The 24,816-nt window shown below is 35.7% G+C and overlaps 1 protein-coding gene and 2 long non-coding RNA genes across 3 annotated transcripts; 2 read left to right on the forward strand and 1 right to left on the reverse strand.

Annotated features, from left to right (window-relative positions):
- The first annotated feature begins 3,018 nt into the window (after window positions 1-3,018).
- LOC129443313 (interferon-induced very large GTPase 1-like) lies at window positions 3,019-8,344 on the forward strand. The gene has a single exon (XM_073872557.1). The coding sequence runs from the start codon at window positions 3,033-3,035 to the stop codon at window positions 7,707-7,709; it is 4,677 nt and encodes a 1,558-aa protein (XP_073728658.1). The 5' UTR covers window positions 3,019-3,032; the 3' UTR covers window positions 7,710-8,344.
- An 8,368-nt stretch (window positions 8,345-16,712) lies between these two features.
- Window positions 16,713-19,495, forward strand: LOC141367311 (uncharacterized). The gene is made up of 6 exons (XR_012371648.1): window positions 16,713-17,030; window positions 17,244-17,354; window positions 17,722-17,923; window positions 18,164-18,214; window positions 18,808-18,913; window positions 19,053-19,495. It is a non-coding gene; the product is annotated as an uncharacterized lncRNA (long non-coding RNA).
- A 2,331-nt stretch (window positions 19,496-21,826) lies between these two features.
- LOC141367312 (uncharacterized) lies at window positions 21,827-24,016 on the reverse strand. The gene is made up of 5 exons (XR_012371649.1): window positions 23,594-24,016; window positions 23,270-23,380; window positions 22,481-22,682; window positions 22,189-22,239; window positions 21,827-21,848 (listed from the first exon to the last, which is right to left on the reverse strand). It is a non-coding gene; the product is annotated as an uncharacterized lncRNA (long non-coding RNA).
- Window positions 24,017-24,816: the final 800 nt, after the last annotated feature.

Here is a 24,816-nt window from a genome sequence, read left to right on the forward strand (position 1 = left end):
ATGACAGGTCTTTCAGTGACGACCTCTTGATCAACTGCTTTGCCTGAAAAACCTGTCATACGTGTTTTTGTGATGTCCGGCCACAGCTTTGAATGTGTGTAGAAACAGGAGAGAGTGTAGTTGTTTTAGGCTATACTGCTGTTCTGATTATATAGGCTATTAAGGGCTACCACAATGCATAAAACGAGGGCTATACTTGTTGATTTTTCTTTACTTGTTAATATGTTTTATCATTATTTACAATGTAAACTTACAATAAGCCAACTATGTAATAAATAAATATAAAAATTATTAGACTCCGTGCAGAGACCACTGGTTAAACAGTCCAGGATGTACAAAGAATGTCGCAATTTTTGTGTAATCCAAGCTGTGCCAAAGTCGCTGTGGTACAGTTTCATAAATGAATGGATATTAAAAGGGATGTCGCGACAGAGAATAAAAAGCAACGGAATGTCCATGTTTAATAGGCTATAAATTGAGAGAGTACATTAAACATAATGATCATATGCGGAGACAACGTTTTCCACATTATTATGGAGCTTCTGCTTTAACAAGTGAGCTTAAACGTTTTGTTCGGTATTTTATATATATATTTGTATTGTAGCTTGTTCTGACATGATTAGAAAATTTAAATGACTAAAATGTAAGCTCTGAAACTTTATTCAAATAATTATTAATTTGTTTTCATACTATATTTGTATTGGTATGTATTAATATGCATAGGCCTACTGAGAAAATGCCCTATATTAATATGCAATGCTTTCTGTATGGCATTTATTTTGTGCAGTTACAGGAGCACAAATGATGCTGGCTCACTTTTACTTCAAGACACCGCATTGACCGAGGCTCCGTACATTTGCACTTAACAAGCCTAGACAATGTGCTTTTTATTAAATTAAATTATTTTCGTTTTACAAATTAATATTGGGCTGTAGATGTTTTGGGATAATAATTTAATTATAAAGGGAAAGACGTGTAACGTTAGCTTACCTTGCGTTTAACTCATTGCTCCTCATTCTGCATTTACAAATGAATAAATAAGTCCACTGAATTTGTTTTTTGAACGGTCATATTTATAAAAAAGCAACAATATATGTAACATTAAAAATGGCAATATAGATATTTACTTGGCACTGCAAACATCATATTTTAAGACGGTTAAACCGCATATGCGCTAGCACGAAAAATTACTGCCAGAGAAATTCCTTCACCGCCACAGCACTAGACCTGTATTGCAATTTCGGAATGCATAAACAGAAATACAAAAGAACAGAAATTCCAGGCTGTTTTCTGCACTTAAGCCAATATCTTTTTCGTGTTCTTCTTGTTTTATTTTTTGTACATTCTGCCACAACGAAAGGTAGCCTACTTCATCCTCACAGGTGCGAAAATGCTTACGTCAGAATTCATCAAGTCGTACAATCAATCTTGTCGTGTGTGACTTCCTCAGAATTATTTTCGCGTAAACTCGCTCGTGTCGTGTAGGAGAGCTCACGACGTTCCGACCGTCAGAATTCGTATCTCAAAACAGAGATCATACATTGATGCTAATGCCGTAAATTATACATTTGAAATGTATATGTTATTGTTTGTAGACAGTACGCTATATAGATATTTTTGCAGGCTAGATAGTTTGCAGCGTGGTTTCAAAGTTAAAAAAAATTAACGGCTTTGTTTTACAATTCTACATGAACTAAGTTAAGTAATAGTGCTTTGCCAAACTAAACGTGTTTTGCCAAACTAATCGAGACCGGGCTTTTCTGACGAGGCCAACGTACCCCCGAGACTCTTGTAACTTTACGGTCCGGACCTCCCACTAGCTTTAGCAATTAGCACGCGGTCCACAAGCAGTATACATCCCCCGCCGGGTCTAAATTTCTGTCATTTGCGAAAATAATGCGTTTGAAAATGTTTTTTAACGGGAATATGTTAGCATTGTCCAGGGAAAACGAGTGTATTGTTGAAACTGTTACATCACAAACTCTGGAATCATTATTGTCATGAGTGTCTTCTCCTGGAGTGTATTTATTAGTGATACTTTTTTGCTTGATTTGTCTGTTGGCAACATACACCGTTAATAATAATAATATATAAAATAATAACACAGTATGGTCTGTACTGCTCACGATATCACTATGCACGGGCACATGACATTAGTAGTGGGGCGTGATCAAAGGAGTAGCAGCTTATAAATATGTAATGACCACCTCCAATAGGCACAATCTGAAATGCCCTGAAACAGAGGCTACTAGAGATGGGTAACAATCTTTTCCTACAAGCTATTTCGAGCAAACAACTTTTGAAACATGCTTTATGGAACTCATACACCTATTTAACTTGTGAAAAGCAGTTATAATATGGGCACTTTAAAGTATTGTTACAATTGCACTTAACCCCTTGTGTGATTTAACTAAACCTCCCTCTCAAAACTGCCTCTGAATGTTTCACACATAACATTAAAATTATTCAGAAATGCAATAAAGTGGGATTGAACCCAATAACCTATTAAAAGAAAACCTTCTTTATCCTCCTAAAAACAAGGCCTGGAGACAGACGAAAGCAGGGGTCCCTTTAGATCACAGCCATTGCAGATATCTTCCCATTCCCAGAAAGCAGATAGACCAAAGGTAAGAAATATATATAATTATTTGAAGTATTTGTATGTGGAAGTTAAAACTTTGAAATACAAATGGGAAAGAAGCTTGCATGGGGGATTTGACTCTTATTCTGAAACCCTTAAACACACACACACACACACACACACACACACACACACACACACACACACACACACACACACACACACACACACACACACACACACACACACACACACAAAACATTAGCATGCTTTTTTAGTGCTGTATAGCACCTGTGTAGAACCATGTGATGCTGTTTAGAACCATATGTGGTGCTGTTTAACCACTTTTAGTTCTTCATAGCATTTGGTGCTATTTATTACTATTTTCTTAGAGTGGGCTGATACTGTTTTAATGTATTATGGTATTTTTCAGCTATGTGTGGAGCAGCTGATGTGCAGACTTCATCTAAAAGAAAAACATCAAAAACTGAAAACAGCAGATTTTCTTTGGCTAAAAGAATATTTACAGTCTAATGAATTCTGCTCAGAGGAAAAGTTTGCTGAGACCTTTCTAAAAAAATTACTAATGATGGACTATAGTGCTAGATGCATTAAAATAAAAGAAAACAATGAACAGAATGACACACAACAAAGACACAATCTGTCATCTAAAGATGTAAGAGATGCTTTTAATGCTCTTTTCAATGAAACAGCTAAATCTTCTGATGAAACTGACAAACTGGAGTCTATTCACTTAATGGATGCTCAGATGGCTGTGTTTTATTGTGCTGATAGTTTCCTAAAGCAGCTCATGGTCACTAAACTCTCACAGTGTCAGTTTGCTCTTCCTCTGCTTGTACCAAATCCATTCACACAGAAGATTGAGTTTCCTCTCTGGACATTCAGACAAATCAACAAGAGCTGGAAGGCAACCGATGGTAAAGTTCAAAATCAGCCGGTTTACAAGGCAGAAACAGCAATGGTGGCTTTCTTCAGGTTTGGCTCTGTATCCTCATCCAAGTCTCAGCTGATGAACAGTTTGATCAATGAGAAACAAAACACGTTCTTCCACAGGAACTGTCCAGGCAGCAGCAGATCCAGAGTACTGATGGATGGGGTGGTGGAGATCGCCTGGTACTGCCCATCTGGAGAAAAAACGGATAAATTTCCTGACTGTGTGGCATTCTGTAATCTTCATGGTGATGCAGGAGAAAATGAGAAACAGCTGAATATTTTAACTCAGATGGCTTCTGTAAATGTTGTTATTTTACCTCAACTAAACAGAAATGACAACAGCATGACAAAGATCCAAAACCTCTTCAAGAATTCAAAGCCGCTCATTTGCCTTCTTACTGAGAGTGATTCAGCTCTCACAAAAATATGTAAAGGGAAATACAAAATGGGATTGAAAGACAAAAGTCAGCCACTTGTAATTGAAGAACTCAGAAGAGCTGTAAATAATGGACTCTCATCTTCAGACTCATCTTCTCTCTACAAGCTTGAAGATGTTGCAGATAAATCACACATCACAGTAGATGAGAAGATTGATAATGACTGCAGGAAAGGAAAAGATGCAGCACAGAAAATGATGAGTTTACTAAAGAATAAAGATCTTACAGAAATCAAAGAAGCATTTCTGCCGTGTCAGGGAAAACTGTGGCATCAGTGGTGTCAGAAGAATAAAGAACTACATCGACCTACACTGGGTGAACTACAAAAGAGTGATAACATAGAAAAAAACAAAAGCTGTAAGAAATTAGAAATGCAGAAAATCCGCAAACAACAGCAAACATCTGTCTTGAGTGAATTTATCAAAATCTTTATACAAGAACTGAATCCACAAAAAGGAAATGAGATGACATATTTTCTTAAGTGGATTGGGATTCTACTGGATGACTACACCACTGAAACACTTTCAGCTCTTCATCATGAGTATGATAAAAAGTGGTCAGCAGTCTTAGATCTTAAAAAGAAATCTGATAAATTTCAACAACTGGCAGTTGAACAAGATGAACTTGAGAGAATATCTGAGAAACTACAAGCTGCAACCTTTGGTTTGGAACACATACTGAGAGAGATCGGTCAGATATATGAATCATGTTCAGCTGTGGAGAAAAACAAGAAAAACCTAAAGGATGACTTCTCTTCTCTTCCGAGTCTTGCAGCAGAGATGATGATGTCTGGATTTCCACTTGAGCTGATGGATGGAGATGCTGCTCATGTTCCTCTGATCTGGGTTACTGCAGTTTTAGATGAACTCATCAAGAAACTGGGAGACAAGAGAGTCTTTGTGTTGTCAGTTTTAGGGATTCAGAGCTCTGGGAAATCTACCATGTTAAATGCAATGTTTGGTCTGCAGTTTGCTGTCAGTGCTGGCCGGTGCACTAGAGGAGCGTTCATCCAGCTGGTCAGAGTTTCAGAGGAGATGAAAGATCAGCTGAAGTTTGATTATATTCTGGTTGTTGATACTGAAGGTCTTCATGCTCTAGAGCTTTCTGGAAGATCAACAAGAAATCATGATAATGAAATGGCCACATTTGTTGTTGGTCTTGGAAATATGACATTGGTCAACATTTTTGGAGAAAACATTGCAGAGATGCGGGACATTCTTCAGATTGTTGTTCAGGCCTTGATGAGGATGAAGAAGATCAAACTGAATCCCAGTTGCATGTTTGTGCATCAGAATATTTCAGATATCTCAGCCGGAGAAAGAAACATGGAAGGAAGAAGACGACTTCAGGAGAAACTGGATGAGATGACAAAACTTGCTGCCAAAGAGGAAGATAGCTTTTTTCAGTTTTTTTGTGAAGTCATTGCATTTGATGTACAGAAAGATGTAAAGTATTTTTCACAGCTTTGGGAGGGAAGTCCACCTATGGCACCCCCAAACCCAAACTACAGCAGAAACATTCAGGAGTTAAAGAGCACCATTATCTCAAAAGCATCAAGATCAAGCAGCATTACACTGTCACAGTTCAAAATGCGTGTTAATGATCTTTGGTGTGCACTGCTGAATGAAAACTTTGTGTTCAGCTTTAAAAACACACTGGAGATTGCCGTATACAGAAGACTGGAAACTAAGTATAGTGACTGGACTTGGAGCCTCAGGAGTGCCATGTTGAGCATTGAAGAAAAATTTTACAACAGAATTGCAAATGGAAACAATGAGGTTAAGAAAAATGAGCTGCTGGCTGAAATGAGGACAACAAAAGAAGAAGTAGAAAAATCAATGAAGTCTTATTTTGATGAGGACAGAGACAAAGACATTCTGTGTCAATGGAGAGGAAGATTTGAAGCCAGAATTCAAGATCTCCATGATGACTTGGTGAAGGGGACAGAAAGAAAGTTGGATGAAGCAATTAAACTAAAAAAAGCCAGGGAGAATCTGGATAAAAAAATAGCAGAATATGAAAATATGCTTTTTACTCGGAGCAAGGAACTCGCTTTGAGTCTAAAAAGTAAAGGAACTGATGAATACATGCTGAAGGAGGAATTTGACACTATGTGGACTAAATGGGTCACAGAGATGACAAGAGATATTCCTCCATTGAAAGACATTTGTTTTTGGGAGGATGTCACTCAGATTTTATCTGAAAACAATGAATTGACTCTTGTAGTTGAAAAATGTAATCATAAAGAATTTCAAAAGATACCCATCAGAGGTGACTATGATGACTACATTGTAATACAGAAAGATGATGTGTCTTCTGGGATATTTGGATATCTTTTACATAAAAAGAACAAGAACCTGAATGCTGAATATAATGAGTCTGTGAAGCAACTGATTCAAAAAATTATTCAGGAAACTAAGAAAACAATGAAAAAAACATCAGTCAGAAGACAGGGCTACAGTGACATCTACATCCAAGAGATAACAGACTGTGTTAAAAAGTTAGTAAAGAAACATCAATCAAAGAACCAAAAATACAAACTTAGAAAGGAGTTTATTATAGATCTCTGTCTCTACGTTTGTGAATTTGCACATAAGAAATTTACTGAATGCCACAAGGAGTTCAAGGAAGCAAATGATCTGGGAATGTATCTTGAGAAGCAAAAAACTCAATATTACAACGTCTTTAAGAACTACTGCAGAGGAGCAACAACAACAACCATACTGATCAACTTAATCTGCAGCAAACTTGAACCATCCATCCTAGAAACGGTTTATAACAAAACTGCTCTTGATGTTGCAGCACAGATGAGGACAGACATACAATCATTACGTGAAAACAGATCCAATCTGGAGAAATACATTCTAAAATCCCTTGCAGAAAAAGAGGATTTTCAGCAGTACATACAATACATCCATCAACCCAAAAAACACTTCAAACAATTCATAAAGAATGAAGTGGATAAATATTTTACAGAACAAAACAAAATGATTCTTAACCTTTTCAGAGGAAATCTTAAACAGAAAGGACATATTGTGAGTAATGCAGTGCATGCAGTGACAGCAGAGGTCAAAAATAATGGAGGTGATGGCAAAATGTGGTTCACAAGTTTCACCAAAACACTCACAGATGAGCTGAAATTCACAGGGGAGTCATGTGTTGATCTCAGAGAAATTGAAGACTTGGACTTTCTTGAGAACCATTTGAGTGAACATCTTGAAAAAATGATGTCAAAGCTAAAAAGCGTTAATGACATTAATATGGAAAAGTGCAGGAAGAAACCAGATGAGATTTTGATTGATCATTTTTGTCAGTGCTGTTGGGTTCAGTGTCCTTTCTGTAAAGCCATCTGCACAGGCACAATGGAAGATCATTCTGGAGATCACACTGTTCCTTTTCATCGTAATATTGGACTGAAGGGGTGTTACTACAGAGGAACAACAAACTTGGCTATTAGTTTCTGCACAACAGAAGTAGGAAGTGATCGGTGCTTTCGAAATTCTTTAGATAATAGAATTCCTTGGAAAAAATACAGAGAAGGAGGTCCTAAATATGCAAACTGGAGCATCACACCTGACAACTCTGAGCTGCCATACTGGAAGTGGGTTGTGTGCAGGTTTCAGAAAGATCTGGAGAAGTACTACCGTAAAACATTCCAGGGCAGCGGTGAGATTCCAGAGGAATGGAGAAAGCACACAAAAGAGAATGCTATTGAGAGTTTAGATAAATACATCTAATGGAGAACTAAAAGAACTAAACTCTTTTATATCAATTGAAACTGTTCTGCACTGGTTTTAAAAGAACTTTGTGAATAACACAGCTTACCATTTTGCTTGGATGCATTTATAAGCATAAAGTAGACTACAGAAAGACCAATCATGTTAAATGCAGTGGAAATATTTTGTTGAATAAATATAAGACTAAAAAATATATAGTTCATGAAAGCAAAATGTGAGAAATGACAGCAACATTTTTGAATGCTCTGCATATATATAAAACATTTTTTAATCTTTAAATCTATACAGGCAGTCTCTATAGAAAATGCTAATGTTTTGCACTGAAAAAAAATGTATAGCAGTTCTCGCATTACTGACACTATGATGAATCGCTTTATCGTTTTCCTTACTTTTGTAGGTTGCTTTGGATAAAATAATCTATGTAAATGAAATGAAACCATTTTTGTTCTAGTGGAATTATTGCATCTGACTAAATAAATCTTTAAGAAGTACTACTAGAGCTGTGATGGAGCTCAGTACAGCTTCATCACCCTTGACAATTCTGAGCTGCCATACTGGACGTGGTATGTAGGCCCCAATATAACTTTGTAGCCAGAATCTCAATTCAAAAACATCCACAAGACCAGAAAACCATATCAAATCATATTGCTTAGTTTATATCCTTAAAGGGATAGTTCACTTTAAAATGAAAATTCTGTCATCATTTACTCATCCTCGTGTTGTTCTAAACCTGTATGACTTTTTTTCACAGCAGTAAATGACCATTGACTTCCATAGTAGGAAAAAAATATTTTGGAAGTATTGTGATAAATGACTAAGAAAATGTTTTGATAAATGATGATAAGCACACAGTTGACGGTACCCATTAAATTCCATCATATTTTTTTATTTATACTATGGAAGTCAATGCACATTATATGTTGTGTGTTTACCATCATTTCTCAAAATATCTTCTTTTGTGTTCATCAGAAAAAATAAATTCATACAGATTTAGAACAACATGAGGATGAGTAAATGATGACAGAATTTTCATTTTAAGGTGAACTATCCCTTTAATATACTAAATCTTCAAACCTTTAATACCTTTAAAACTCTTTTAGTGCAAAAAAAATGTTTAGTGTTTACTCATAATCATTTCACATATACTATATTGTAATTCTAAGTTGTTTAACGTGTACGTTTTTGTTTCTGTTATGTTAATCCAGAATTTAATAAATAATAATTAATTCAGGTCTTGGCTCGTATTCCTTTTTAACTAGAACATGTTGTGCATTACTCAGAACAACTTAATGCCAGATTCTTAGTTTGAAGTCTTTATTTGGTAAACTCTGTAAAACATGTTATCACACACATTTGTTCAGACTGAAACAAACTTTTAGGCCGGGAGTCTCCCACTCATCAGGACACCACATACACCCACAACAAACTCAAACTACTGACATTCCTGTTCTGTTTTTTTTCCAAAATGAAATGTATTAACCAACGCAGTCTCACACCCATGGCGTCAATATTTGACGACACTTGACCATGCGTCAATATGTTGACGCGGAGGGTGCCCCTTTCGCGTCATTTTTTGGCGAACTGGGGACTTCAATGCTATGAGGTACGCGAAATTCTCTTTCCTATTTTCTTACCATTTTCTACCATTTTCGCGTCAGTTTAGGGTTAGATTTACATAATGACATCCCTACCCAAACCTATCCCTAACCCCAATGTCAGGTGACAACTGTTTAATTTCGCGAACCTAATAGTATTGAAGTCCCTAGTTCGTCAAAAAGTGACGCGAAAGGGGTACCCTCCGCGTCAACATATTGACGCATGGTCAAGTGTCGTCAAATACTGACGCCATGGGTGTGAGACTGTGTTGTATTAACAGATTATGGCCATCCCATAAAACTAAAACAGTTCAACAGTGCTATAATTTATATCAGTGTACATTCGTCTGCACAGACTCTTATCAGTAGGTACACTGTTACAATAAAGGTCAAAATATGTAGCTGTACCTCAGCTGGGGCAGTACCGTTCAATACACCGTGTGAAGAATTATTAGGCAAGTTGTATTTTTGAGGATTACTTTTGTTATTGTACAACTACAGTGCTCTTGGTCAATTCAAAATGTTACCCTCAAACCTGAACATTTAAGTAGTAAAAGTGAAATTTTGGCTTTCTTAAGAGAATATTTATATGCACACCATTATTAGACAACTATTAGTGTGCAGAATTATTAGGCAACTAAATGAAAAACAAAGATTTTACCATCTCACTTGTTTTTTTTACCTGTTACAGTGAGAATAATAAACAAACTCTACATTTACAAATAAACATTTCTGAAATAAAAAAACTCCAATATGACCAATCTAGCCACCATTCTTTTCAATAAGTCACAAGCCTTCCATTCACAGATTCAGTCAGTTTCTTGATCTGGTCAGAGTCAACACACAGCAACCACAGCCTCCCAGACACTGTTCAGAGAGGTGTACAGTTTACCTTCACTGTAAATGTCCTGCTTAAGAAGGGGTCCAAAAGTTCTCAATAGGGTTTAATTCAGGTGAAGAAGGAGACCATGTCATTAGTTTTTCATCTCTAAGGCCTTTACTGGCCAGCCACGCAGTGGAGTACTTTGATGCATGTGATGGATTGTTGTCTTGCAAAATAATCAGTCTTCTTGAAAGATGCAGATTTTTCCTGTACCACTGCTTGAAGAAAGTGTCTTCTTAAAATTGGCAGTAGGTCTGAGAGTTGTTTTTTATTTCCATTTTCAACCCAAAAGGTCCAACTAGCTCATCAACTGCAGCTTCAAAAACAAGCCCAAAACAAGCCCAATATAATATTATTTAGTTTCAGCATTATATATTATTTAATACCAATAAATGAGCCTGGCAACATGTTAAACGAAAACCTCTCCAAAAGGATAAACACGTTATTTAGCAAAATCTTCTACACAGGAGATAAAGATAAGAGCATCAATGGGAGCTGTAACATATAGCTTAATAAAATAAATTTGAACCATATCATATGTATCTTCTTTTAGTATTAGTAGACTACTTGTTTTATATATTACATATGCATTCATACATTACAAAACATGGTAAAAATGACATATTTACCTTACAAAAGGTGTCCATCCATTACACTGTCCATCATCTACTCAGCTGTCTCCTCTTAACTATCATAACAGACTAACGTTAGTTTAAATTACAGTTTCGCGGAGATATTAGCTCTCGCGAGCGCGCTACCTGCACAGTGAACATGACTTTTCTCCAATGAGGGGGAGAAGGGGCGAATTCGGTGGGATTTTTTCACGAATTACTTTTATTTTTTTACGAATTACTCCACAGCACTTACTGTATATTAGCTGTGAGCAGACAGTGTCAATCAATGTATTGTGTATTGAGAAAACGCCAACCATAAATGAAAAGAAAACAGATTTTCATAACAAGCAACCTTATTTCTTTAAATAAGCCCAAAAAACCGCAACCCGTGATTTTTTACGCAACTTGCTAAAATAAGAAGCCCAAAGTCGCGTATTATAAGCGGACTTGGCAACTATGTCCGGTAACTTACCGTTGATTTAAATTTATGTTTTTTTTTGTTCAAAGCTAAATGAACATTAAACATTTTCAAGTCTTTGTAAAAAAAACAGCATTAAGCAAAACATTCTGGGAAACAAAATCTGAAGCAAAAAACAAAAAAAGTTGATGATGATTTCTGGTTCCCAGAATGCTTTGCATGATGCTGTTATTGTATAGTTTTATTCTGTAAAGATAAAGACTTGTTAATATTTAAAATTTGCTTAACTTTGAACAAACTCTTGCCAGTAAATAACATGAATGTAAATCTACGGTAAATTACCGGCAACCCAGCTGCAATAACATTGTAATTTCTACTGAATTTTTTTACAGTGTATACCTCTCTGAACAGTGCCTGGGAGGCTGTGGTTGCGCCTGCACTAAATGTTGACTCTGACCAGATCAAGAAACTGACTGAATCCATGAATGCAAGGCTTGTGACTGTTATCGAAAAGAAGGGGGGCTATATTGGTCACTAAGTTTATTTTTTTTTATTTCAGAAATGTTTATTTGTAAATGTAGAGTTTGTTTATTATTCTCCCTTTAACAGGTGAAAAAAACAAGCGAGATGAGAAAATCTTTGTTTATCATTTAGTTGCCTTATAATTGTGCACACTAATAGTTGCCTAATAATGGTGTACATATTTACCCAAAATTTCACTTTAAATGTTCAGGTTTGAGGGTTTGTTAACATTTTAAATTGACCAAGAGCATATGAATCAGGGTATCTTCCATCCATTCCATATCCGTTTTAAAATCAAAAACGAAAAACGAAAAAAACAAATCGAATTTTCATTTATCGTTTCCATTTATAAAATGAAAAAAGAAAAATAGGAATTGATACATTTTTCTAGTTAGCTTCTCAGTTTTACTAAGAAAATTCTTGAGGGCCGTTCTCACGAATAAATTAATAAAGACTGTGTTGACTATAACGTTAATTATATTCACATTGTAACAGACGTTAATTTTAACAATAAATATATTAGCGTCCACCACCGGACGATAACGACAAATGAATGCAAATCACTAACCTTCAAAGGCATATTGCATATTTAGTGTAATAAGACTTTTGCAATTGTTCACATGTCATTGAATGTGTAAATATAGCTACTGTTCTTGTTGCCTTTACACATCGGGTAACCAGCAGCCCAGCCAACATTGCAAGGTGGGGCCCATGTGGGCCCCATATGGGCTTCCTATGTGGGCCCTATATGGGTTTGTCCATGGGTTCCACTATGGCCCCACGTGGGTTGCCCACATGAATTTGATATAGAAACTGAGTGGGGCTTATGTGGGGCCCAGCTGGGCAACACACATGGGGCCCATGTGGGCCCTATATGGGCTTCCAATGTGGGCTGTACATGGGTTTGTCCATGGGGTTCCACTGTGGCCCCACCTGGGTTGCCCACATGAATTTGATATAGAAACTGAGTGGGGCCTATGTGGGGCACACGTGGGCACCACACATAGGGCCCATATTGCACCCACTTAATGAAGCCTACGTTACATATCAGGGCCCAGAATGGATTTTTAATGGGTACTGGACTGGTCCCTTATTATGAAATAATTATACTTTTAATGCTTAATTGTAATTTACTTAAATAATATATTTGTTTTAAATTGAAAACAGATAAAAGCAAATCATTTCAGTTCGGTAAATATCAGATTTCAGCATAAATATTCAACAGTTCATTCATCTGTAACATCACAAAACATGAAGGAGGTGCAATATGAGAAATCAAATTAAAGGTTCAATATATCAAAATACTTTATTGTCAATTTATAACAATACAATGCTAAAATAATCATGAACATTTCAAAACTGCTAAGGCAGGTAATGACTAACAATTTAACATAACACTTAAAATAAGCATTGAAAGAAGTCAAACTCTTAAAATACTTCGAACTCAAAAACAACACAAACATTGCTCACTCTTCTGGAGATGGTCTTCTGATCATCAATTAATCTTTGCTCAAACGTTTTATGAAGAACTTCCAAAGCATCCACAGCCAAACTCATTAAATGTCCTTGCACGTTTGCTTTGATTCATCCCTGTGCAGTCCGTGAACTTGTACCGTAGTATTACATTTTCTAAAAACACAACTCAGGATAAATTACAAGTGTAACAGTTAATTGTGAGAGACTCCTGCTGCTCCAGTAGAAACCGTATCCTTGCGCCTGAGCGGAAATTCTTGTAGTTTAAATGTATATCATCTTTATAGTTGTAATTTTAAAAGTCTGCCTATTTTAGCAAAGATTATTTAAAATATTATATTATATTATGTGAAAAAAATCACAATTAAAAACATTTGAAGGAGGACTACTTTGTCAAGCGTAATGTGTCGTAGCAGTGAGCAGATCGTAATGAGGTCTCCTTATATGAAACACCTGACTCCACTAATCAGACTCCTTTCAGAATGTTTGAAACATTTCTTTAATTAACACACTTATCAAACTGATGAACTTTCTGACATTTCTTATTTTCACTCATGCTCAGCTTTGCAAATTAAAATTAATAATTGGCAGGTAAACATTACAAATATCAGAAATAAATGTTAACAATAATGCATTTTTATTTAAAATGTTTTATACTGATCATATCCTATCTGTGATATTATTTGCTCTTTGTATAAAAGTGACTATCAACCAAAAGTAATAATTTTAAGAGTTTAAATGTATATAAAATGTATTTTAAGCATAAAATGTTTTGCCCACATAGGTGCCATGAGGGCCCCACATTATTATCCCACATGGGCAAACCTATATGGGGCCCACATAGGGAAACCCACATGGGACCCACATAGTCAACCCACATGGGACCCATATATATTGCTCATGTTAAGCCCATGGCCACATGAAACCCATGTTGCCCATATGGGACCCATGTGGGGCCCACATATCAATGTTAATTAAATGTAAAACAAGAATGCATTTTTATTTAAAATGTTTTACTGATCAAATCATATCTGTTATACTATTTGCTCTTTGTAAAAGTGACAATCAACCAAAAGTTATTATATAAAGATTTTAAATGTATAAATGCATAAAATAATTTTGCCCACATAGGTGCCATGAGGGCCCCACATTATTATCCCACATGGGCAAACCTATATGGGGCCCACATAGGAAACCCACATGGGACCCACATAGTCAACCCACATGGGACCCATATATATTGCCCATGTTAAGCCCATGGCCACATGAAACCCATGTTGCCCATATGGGACCCATGTGGGGCCCACATATCAATGTTAATTAAATGTAAAGAATAATGCATTTTTATTTAAAATGTTTTATACTGATCAAATCATATGTTATATTATTTGCTATTTGTTTAAAAGTGACAATCAACCAAAAGTTATTATTTTAAGATTGTAAATGTATAAAGATGTATTTCAAGCATAAAAATGTTTTGCCCACATAGGTGCCATGAGGGGCCCACATTATTATCCCACATGGGCAAACCCATATGGGGCCCACATAGGAAACCCACATGGGACCCACATATATTGCCCATGTGAAGCCCATGCCCACATGTAACCCATGCTGCCCAGATGGGACCCACGTGGGGCCCACATGTCAATGTTGGCTGGGAGATGTCCTCCACACGCTGCGTTTTACGTAGCAGTAAATAGTAGTTTGTTTAATCTATTATCTTACATTTTGGCGTAGTCAATGTAGTAAAGTAAAAAGCATTAGGTAGTCAATTTCACAGTAACTGCATCAGTGCTGGATACCTGATGTAATTTTATGTAATGGACCTTAGCTTCTTCATAGTGGCATCTGTCATTCAAATGCGCGTGCACTTGAAGTTCAAATAGATTTAATTGGCTGTCAATGGTTTATCGTTTAATCAGTTGGAGGAAAATCGCTCAGAAAGTGATCCCAACGATATCGTTCATTGTAACTTTGTCGTTATAGTTGTGGTGTGAACTCTGCTATTCTCTTTAATATAAAATATTTTTAACAATATTTTTATAGTTATAATGTGAATGGCCCTTTATTGAGACGAGGGACGCGAAGACTTCCAATGACTATTAGCATGGCATGCAGATTTAATCATTAACATGATTAATTATCTTATGACTAATAAACTTTTACAATTATGCATTTGGTAGATGCCTCAAAGTGCATTATAAGGCATTTTATCAATATTTGTGTTCCCTGGGTTCATGACTCATGACATTTGCAATGCTCCACCAAGCAATGCTTTAACACTGAGCAATTTGGGACCAACTGGGAATTATATTTTTTCTGCACAGCTTTCCCACATGGGCGTACAAAAATGCTCTGCAATGTTTTGGAGATTTTGTGAAAAGTTGAAACGTGAAACGTTGCTGCCACTCCAATCATAGATATCTTTAAATTAGATAAGTTTGTGGACTATTTTTTAAGCTCATTATTGTTTGTTCATGTTATGTAAGGGGAGATTTATTATGAGTGCAGTACATAAACTCATTCAACTGGCAAAAGCAAATTGTTATTACTGATGATGATTGTGTCCATGGCTGGATCTTGGGGGGTGATGAGGTGGGTTATCTTTTATACTGATCATGAAATTCCAAGCCACTGGCAGATTGCATCTAATAATCTATGTGGCAGTGACTTTTCATGCTGTGTTCTCTGCAAAACCTGCAAACATTCATTGCAGAGCATTTTTGTACGCCAATTAAAAGGTGTGCAAACAATTATAATTCATATGATCATTAAAACTTGATTACATCTGCGTGCCCTGCTAAAGGTGCAATTTCCGTGTATTTACTCCCCCCAGCGGTAACGTTTGTAAATGCTGGGGAGAAAAGGTAGCTCCTTAGTTGAAAATTGGAAAATAAAGCATTTTAATATTTTCTTTATTTTATTTTTTTACAATTTAGTTTTAAGAAGTAAGACTGAAAAACTATATATAGAAAAATGTATCAATTCATTCTTTTTAAAGCAGCTTTCAATATTTTTCATTTTATTAAAGGAAACGATAAATGTAAATACGATTTGTTTATTTCGTTTTCCGTTTTTGATTTTAAAACGGATATGGAATGGACGGAAGATACCCTGATTAAACTCTGATTAACGCTTTGCAGTTCTTTTTTCAATTTGCACCATCAAAATGAATCAAATGAAAAATTGGTTTCAAACTTTCATTTTTCAATTTTCATGAGTACTTTACAAACGGATAATTGTCTTTTGGTTTCATTTTCAATTCTACGTGTTTAGGTTGTTGCTTTAAAATTTCAGGTTTTGGAACAAACAGAAAAATGACGACTTATTCTAATTTTCCATTTCTGTGTTTGCGCTTGTGGCTGGAACGTACCATTGTCGCCGGGGATGGAGTTTAGGTCAGGGGATCTCTGGATAATCCGTAATTCGTTTGTAATTATAAAACGAAAATACCGCTTTTCTGTTTTTTGTTTCAAAACGAAAAACCAAATAACTGTTTTTGGTGTCAGAATCAAAAAACGAAAAACCAATTAAAAACGGCCGGTTTTTCGTTTTTTGGCGATCATTTTATCGTTATTCCTTTTTGAACAAAAAATGAAGAGTGTCTTTGAACTCCAGTCAATTCGTTTTTCGTTTATTGCAAGTGGTGCCCGCTGCAGAGCTAAATGGGCGGAGCTGGAGCTCTAGCGAGGCGGGCCACCCTCGGTGGATCTAGTGGGCGTGGCAGCATCAAGTGCGCAGGCGCAGATAGAGTTTGTTTAAACTTACTGTACAGGCTGTATCAAGTACTCCGGAGTATTGCACGGGAAGAAAACGGTAATTTAAAGATAAACTGAGCTTTAATATGTATATAAAATCTTAATCTTACAATTATCGCTGTCTCGACGTGATTTTCGGCAGTATGTTGAGTTTCGCGTTAAACACTCGATAGCTAATGTGCTAACATTCTCCCGTCCACCACAAGTGGTACGTAGTGTTTTTATTGTAGTTTTTATTTTTTGAATTTAAATATTTGTTTAACCTGCACAGGTGCACCAGAAAATACTTTTGCGAGGACAGGATCTTCTGCTGTCTATATCACTGTGCCTACTGTAAATAAACATTTACACGAGCTCTGAAATCATGCAGTTCAACAAAAAGGTGTGTGTGTGAATTAAATATTTTAATTATACTGTGTGTGATAAACATCATGTTTGTTGAACCTTTATGTTTGTGCATGTCATAGTAATTTCTTCCTTGCATTTAAAATTTAAAACATATTGTTCATTTAATATTTTCTTGTGTTGTGAATCCTTTGGGATGTCTGAATTTAAACTACTTTATTTCAGTTGTTATAATAGTTTTTCTGCGTTACATTACTTATGACAAGTTAAAAACATGTATATAAATACTCTTTATGTTGTGCTCTTGAGCAAGGTGATTCATCACAAAAGCTGTTTATATGCAATGCACTGTACAAAACATGTAAACAAGACAATGATGCTAATTTATTCTTTCTATGTTTTAGATTTTATCATCATCAAGCAGGGTCTCAAGTGCAGACGATCCCACACTTTCACTGCTGTTACTGTACATCAACATTTTAAAATGTGTAAAAATCAAGCCTCTGGACAACCTCCCATTGGCTGCAGCACCACCTTCATCCCCAGCATCAGCATCCCCACCTTTATTTCCCCTCGACAATGGAACATGTCTGTACTGATTTTGAGGTACAGCTTTTTAACTTCCTGCTTGTAAACTTTTTTTAATATCTTTAGTGGAGTATTAAGAAAGAACAAAGTACACAGTTGTCACAAATAACCCACTGAGGGTCAGTTAAGTAAACCAAGTGCACGTTTTTAACAAAACTACAAACCAACAGAAAGACTTAACTTCCACAATCACTGGATGTGACAGCTATATACTGTATTAATTGTATATAGTCTAATTGTATTGTCTATAATTAACAGGGTGCCCCTCTACAGCTAGGAGGAATTGATTGTGGGGTATTTATGTTGATGGTAAGTGGTCTCTTATTTGCTGTACACCTGTCTCTGTGTACTAAACACAGTATTTGTTAATATTGTTTTGTTTTTTGTATGCACTCTATGTTATGATTGTGAGAAAACATAAAAAAAGAACGATTAAGATTTTCGATTGCTATCTTTTGCCAGTCTGACACACCAATAATCATGAAGTGGTGGTGCTCAGTTAATTTAGACATTTCCTCTGACAAAGTATGTGATTAATAACTATACTGCCCTACAAAGCCAAAGCGCAGTAACTATGCATTTGGTCAAAATTGAGTTAAGGGTTGAAATGGGCTTTGTGAGATCTGTTGTGTCTTGTGACAAAGTCTTCTGGTTCAATTTTGTCCCATTTCAGAGAAACGTGTGTGCCAAAATTGAAGTAACATGTTTAACCTGATGGTGTAAAAAACTTTAAGGGCATTTTTTCTCAGTTTCAGTGTTTGCGTAGTTACTGCACTTAGCCTTTGTAGGGCAGTATACTTATGATAAAACATCCATTCTGTGCATTTCCAGTATGCAGACAATATATATAAATAAAGCAATGCATGCCTAAAAACATTCTTTATGTTTGTCTCTTTTTACAGTCAAGTCCCACAACTACTCACCCAGGAAGTAACATATGCAGATAACATGAAATTCACTCCACCTGAGTCAGATGTCATGGAGATCACCCAGACACCAGAAGTAGATGTATATAGAGGGAATGTTTATGTACTGATTGACTTGTTTAACTTGTTAATGTGTGTATTAACCTTTCCTGTTTCATGAATTTGTTTATGAGCAGTACATCATTTTTAATTATATTATTATTGGATTGGTTCTTATATAGCACACAGGACTCAGCGGTGATGAGAAACATTCAGCTGACCTGTGAGTGGCTAAAGGAGACCACTTGCTGGAAGAGGAGCTGCAAAAGATCTAAAGGATGATGCCCTGTTGGCTATAACAATGTTGGACTTGTTTATAAACACCATGTTTTATGAGGGTGAAAGGAATGAAGAAGAAATGTCGACTCCCTTCCCTTTTATATTTTAGAGAAGAGCAGGAGATATATGAGACAAAAGAGTTATTCATGGGTTTTGTTTACACAAAAAACCCTGTCTTGTGAATCTACTAGTGGGGATAGACTAATGTAAATATTGATTTTTTTTATTGGTTTTGTAAAATACCATTAAACGTTTGTGTGAACTGTAAAGTGATGTGTTCTTGAAATAAATTTATAATATTTATTATTGTATCTTATTATACCATTAAAGTCTTGTGTTCTTGAAATATTCATGATATTATTTTACATCTTCTTATTATAACATTTTATATAGATTTATTTTATGTTAGATGCATATTTTGCTAAATTTGGGTTAATAGAAACCAATAAATACACTTGTAGGACAGTGGAGTACAACACTTGTACACCTGAGTATGTGACTATTACATTACATTTGTATATCCTCTACTGTGGGAAGTCACATGGTTGGTTTTAGACTACTTGTCTGCTTATTCATTAAAAATAGCATAATGCATAGTCTATCACAATAAACGTTGAATCTTTTTGAAGTTGCAGTCAATGTTCCATTTAAATTTGCAATATCATTTTTACACCATATGCTTTTACATTTACATACAGTGGGGGCAGATTGGGTAGCCTAGTCTTATTTATTATTATTGTATGTATTTATTTATTGAATTAATCGGATGATTTCGTAATACAACAAGGTCGTATTAAACATTAGTAAATGCATTAACATGAAAAATAATTAACAATATAGCTTTTCAGCAAGTATTAATTCTTGTTAATGTTAGTTAATGTCAATACAGTTATTTAGTTCATGCATTAACTAATGTTAACAGTTACAACGCTTCATTTTATAAATGTATAGTAAATGCTGAAATTAACATGAACAAAGATTCATAAATGCTGTAGAAGTATTGATATTTGATAGTTCATGTTAGCTAATGCATTAACTAATCTAAACAAATACAACCTTGTTGTAAAGTGTTATAAATCATTTAGATTAGTTCACAACCCACACGTTGCGGTGGACACAAATAAAGAGGGGTGCACAGATAGTAAACTTTCACTGGCAGGACAAAGCAGCAAACCACTCCTTCCTCCATAAAAGGGCCTTGTTGTCACTTCCAGACATCCACATCATGGTTCATGGTAAGCACATCTTTGAATTGTGTTACTACTTTGTCTTTGTGGAATTGGATGATGTCAAATTATGTCTTTAAATACAAATGTACAACAGTACAGTGAAGCAGGGCTCTGCATATATGCCCTTAAATGATTTACAAGCATAGTGGATGAGTGAAGACTAAAACCTACTGTAAATGTTATAATGTTAAGGCCCTATTATACTTTTATACATTTATACTAGTTCCTGTGGCTTACCATAAACCATGATGAAAATATCTAAGTGACAACAAGGCCATTAATGCATTTACTAATGTTTAATACAACCTTGTTGTATTACCAAATCATCTGATTAATTCAATAAATAAATTTATATAATAATAAAAAGACTAGGTTACATAATCTGCCATTATTGTATGTAAATGTAAAAGCATATTATTATCCATATAAATTTAAATGGAATATTGTCTGTAACTTTTGATAGATTCAACCTATAGACTATGGATTATGCTATTTTTAATGAATAAGCAGACAAGTAGTCTAAAACCAACCATGTGACTTACCACAGTAGAGGATATACAATGTGCTTTGACATTAGTAAAGCATTCACTTCAACTACATTTTTGTAGAAGATAAATGTAATGTAATAGTCACATACTCAGGTGTACAAGTGTTGTACTCCACTGTCCTACAAGTGTATTTATTGGTTTCTATTAACCCAAATTTAGCAAAATATGCATCTAACATAAAATAAATCTATATAAAATGTTATAATAAGAAGATGTAAAATAATATCATGAATATTTCAAGAACACAAGACTTTAATGGTATAATAAGATACAATAATAAATATTATAAATTTATTTCAAGAACACATCACTTTACAGTTCACACAAACGTTTAATGGTATTTTACAAAACCAATCAAAAAAATCAATATTTACATTAGTCTATCCCCACTTGTAGATTCACAACACGGTTTTTTTTTTGTGTAAACAAAACCCATGAATAACTCTTTTGTCTCATATATCTCCTGCTCTTCTCTAAAATATAAAAGGGAAGGGAGTCGACATTTCTTCTTCATTCCTTTCACCCTCATAAAACATGGTGTTTATAAACAAGTCCACCATTGTTATAACCAACAGGGCATCATCCTTTAGATCTTTTGCAGCTCATCTTCCAGCAAGTGGTCTCCTTTACCCACTCACAGGTCAGCTGAATGTTTCTCATCACCGCTGAGTCCTGTGTGCTATATAAGAACCAATCCAATAATAATATAATTAAAAATGATGTACTGCTCATAAACAAATTCATGAAACAGGAAAGGTTAATACACACATTAACAAGTTAAACAAGTCAATCAGTACATAAACATTCCCTCTACATACATCTACTTCTGGTGTCTGGGTGATCTCCATGACATCTGACTGAGGTGGAGTGACTTCCATGTCATCTGGATTAGTTAGTTCCTGTGAGTAGTTGTGGGACTTGACTGTAAGAAGAGACAAACATTAGAATGTTTTTAGGCATGCATTGCTTTAATTATATATATTGTCTGCATACTGGGAATGCACAGAATTGAGGTTTTATCATAAGTATAGTTATTAATATCATACTTTGTCAGAGGAAATGTCTAAATTAACTGAGCACCACCACTTCATGATTATTGGTGTGTCAGACTGGCAAAAGATAGCAATCGAAAATCTTAATCTTTCATTTTTTATGTTTTCTCACAATCATAACATAGAGTGCATACAAAAAACAAAACAATATTAACAAATACTGTGTTTAGTACACAGAGACAGGTGTACAGCAAATAAGAGACCACTTACCATCAACATAAATACCCCACAATCAATTCCTCCTAGCTGTAGAGGGGCACCCTGTTAATTATAGACAATACAATTAGACTATATACAATTAATACAGTATATAGCTGTCACATCCAGTGATTGTGGAAGTTAAGTCTTTCTGTTGGTTTGTAGTTTTGTTAAAAACGTGCACTTGGTTTACTTAACTGACCCTCAGTGGGTTATTTGTGACAACTGTGTACTTTGTTCTTTCTTAATACTCCACTAAAGATATTAAAAAAAAGTTTACAAGCAAGAAGTTAAAAAGCTGTACCTCAAAATCAGTACAGACATGTTCCATTGTCGAGGGGAAATAAAGGTGGGGATGCTGATGCTGGGGATGAAGGTGGTGCTGCAGCCAATGGGAGGTTGTCCAGAGGCTTGATTTTTACACATTTTAAAATGTTGATGTACAGTAACAGCAGTGAAAGTGTGGGATCGTCTGCACTTGAGACCCTGCTTGATGATGATAAAATCTAAAACATAGAAAGAATAAATTAGCATCATTGTCTTGTTTACATGTTTTGTACAGTGCATTGCATATAAACAGCTTTTGTGATGAATCACCTTGCTCAAGAGCACAACATAAAGAGTATTTATATACATGTTTTTAACTTGTCATAAGTAATGTAACGCAGAAAAACTATTATAACAACTGAAATAAAGTAGTTTAAATTCAGACATCCCGAAGGATTCACAACACAAGAAAATATTAAAGGCGGAGTCCATGATGTTTGAAAGCTAATGTTGATATTTGAAATCATCTAAACAAACACGCCCCTACACCAATAGAATCTGGACCTTCTGTTGATAGACCCGCCCCACACATACGCAACCCGGCATTTTATTTGATTTGATTGGCTATAAGTGTGTTTTGGTAGTCGGCCCGTCTCCTTTTCCAACGCGTTTTTCAAACATCGTGGACTCCGCCTTTAAATGAACAATATGTTTTAAATTTTAAATGCAAGGAAGAAATTACTATGACATGCACAAACATAAAGGTTCAACAAACATGATGTTTATCACACACAGTATAATTAAAATATTTAATTCACACACACACCTTTTTGTTGAACTGCATGATTTCAGAGCTCGTGTAAATGTTTATTTACAGTAGGCACAGTGATATAGACAGCAGAAGATCCTGTCCTCGCAAAAGTATTGTCTGGTGCACCTGTGCAGGTTCAACAAATATTTGAATACAAAAAATAAAAACTACAATAAAAACACTACGTACCACTTGTGGTGGACGGGAGAATGTTAGCACATTAGCTATCTAGTGTTTAACGCGAAACTCAACATACTGCCGAAAATCACGTCGAGACAGCGATAATTGTAAGATTAAGATTTTATATACATATTAAAGCTCAGTTTATCTTTAAATGACCGTTTTCTTCCCGTGCAATACTCCGGAGTACTTGATACAGGCTGTACAGGAAGTTTAAACAAACTCTATCTGCGCCTGCGCACTTGATGCTGCCACGCCCACTATATCCAGCGAGGATGCCACGCCTCGCTAGAGCTCCAGCTCCGCCCATTTGGCTATGCAGCGGGCACCACTTGCAATAAACGAAAATCGAATTGACTGAAGTTCAAAGACACTCTTCATTTTTTGTTCAAAAAGGAATAACGATAAAATGATCGCCAAAAAAACGAAAAACGGGACGTTTTTAATTGGTTTTTCGTTTTTTGATTCTGACACCAAAAACGGTTATTTGGTTTTTCGTTTTGAAACAAAAAACAGAAAAGCGGTATTTTCGTTTTTTAATTACAAACGAATTACGGATTATCCAGAGATCCCCTGACCAGTTTAGTCTACAGCCGGCCACGGACCCACAGCGCTATCGCGTTAAATCTTACCATATTTATCTCCTCTATGTATATTACACATGTATTAAATATATTTTAATTACAATAATGCCTGTAAACATTTATCTATCGGGCCTCGGTTGCCGTTTTGGTTTTTATCAGTAGATGGCGATGTAACAGCCTGGCAGTAAGTGCATGCACTCGAGATGTGATAAATTTTGTATCAGCCGCAGTTCAGCCGGCATAGCTCGAAAAGTTAAATAGTGTTACCCCGATATATTACGAGGTAGCGAGTCAGGTTTGTAACCCAAAAGTTGTCGTTTCGAGTCTCACGGCCGGCCGCTTGTGACTGACGTGCCCTTGAGCAAGGCAACTTAACCCATTGCTCCACGGGCGCTGGGTGCCCACTGCTCCGGGTGTGTCTTCATGACTGGCAGCGCGTGTCTTGACTACTTTCTGGATGAATTCCATACTTGACAACCATGTCACTTTCACTTTTGTTTTCCTTTTTAAAAAACTTTATTAGGGTATGAGTCGCGAATGCACACCCCGTGACGCCGGCCCTGTTATATTGGCTAATTTACTAGACATATAATATTTGAGATATCCACAGTGTATCCATTCCCAGCTCTTCTACCAGCTCATACCTACAGTAGTGTTAAAAACATGGTGTACTAATAAAAGTGAATAAATTGCAAAAATGTTATAATTTTATGCCACATGATCATATACAGTGGTGTTAAAAAATAGCAGTGCAACATCAGTAACCTGGGGCCGTATTCACAAAGAATTTTAAGGCTA

This window comes from Misgurnus anguillicaudatus, chromosome 2 (genome assembly GCF_027580225.2).
Source record: "Misgurnus anguillicaudatus chromosome 2, ASM2758022v2, whole genome shotgun sequence".
Lineage (NCBI taxonomy): Eukaryota > Metazoa > Chordata > Actinopteri > Cypriniformes > Cobitidae > Misgurnus > Misgurnus anguillicaudatus.

What these genes read in the sequence shown, in the direction of transcription:
- LOC129443313 (XM_073872557.1), top strand. Translation starts at nt 3,033, where the DNA reads ATGTGCAGACTTCATCTAAAAGAAAAACATCAAAAACTGAAAACAGCA.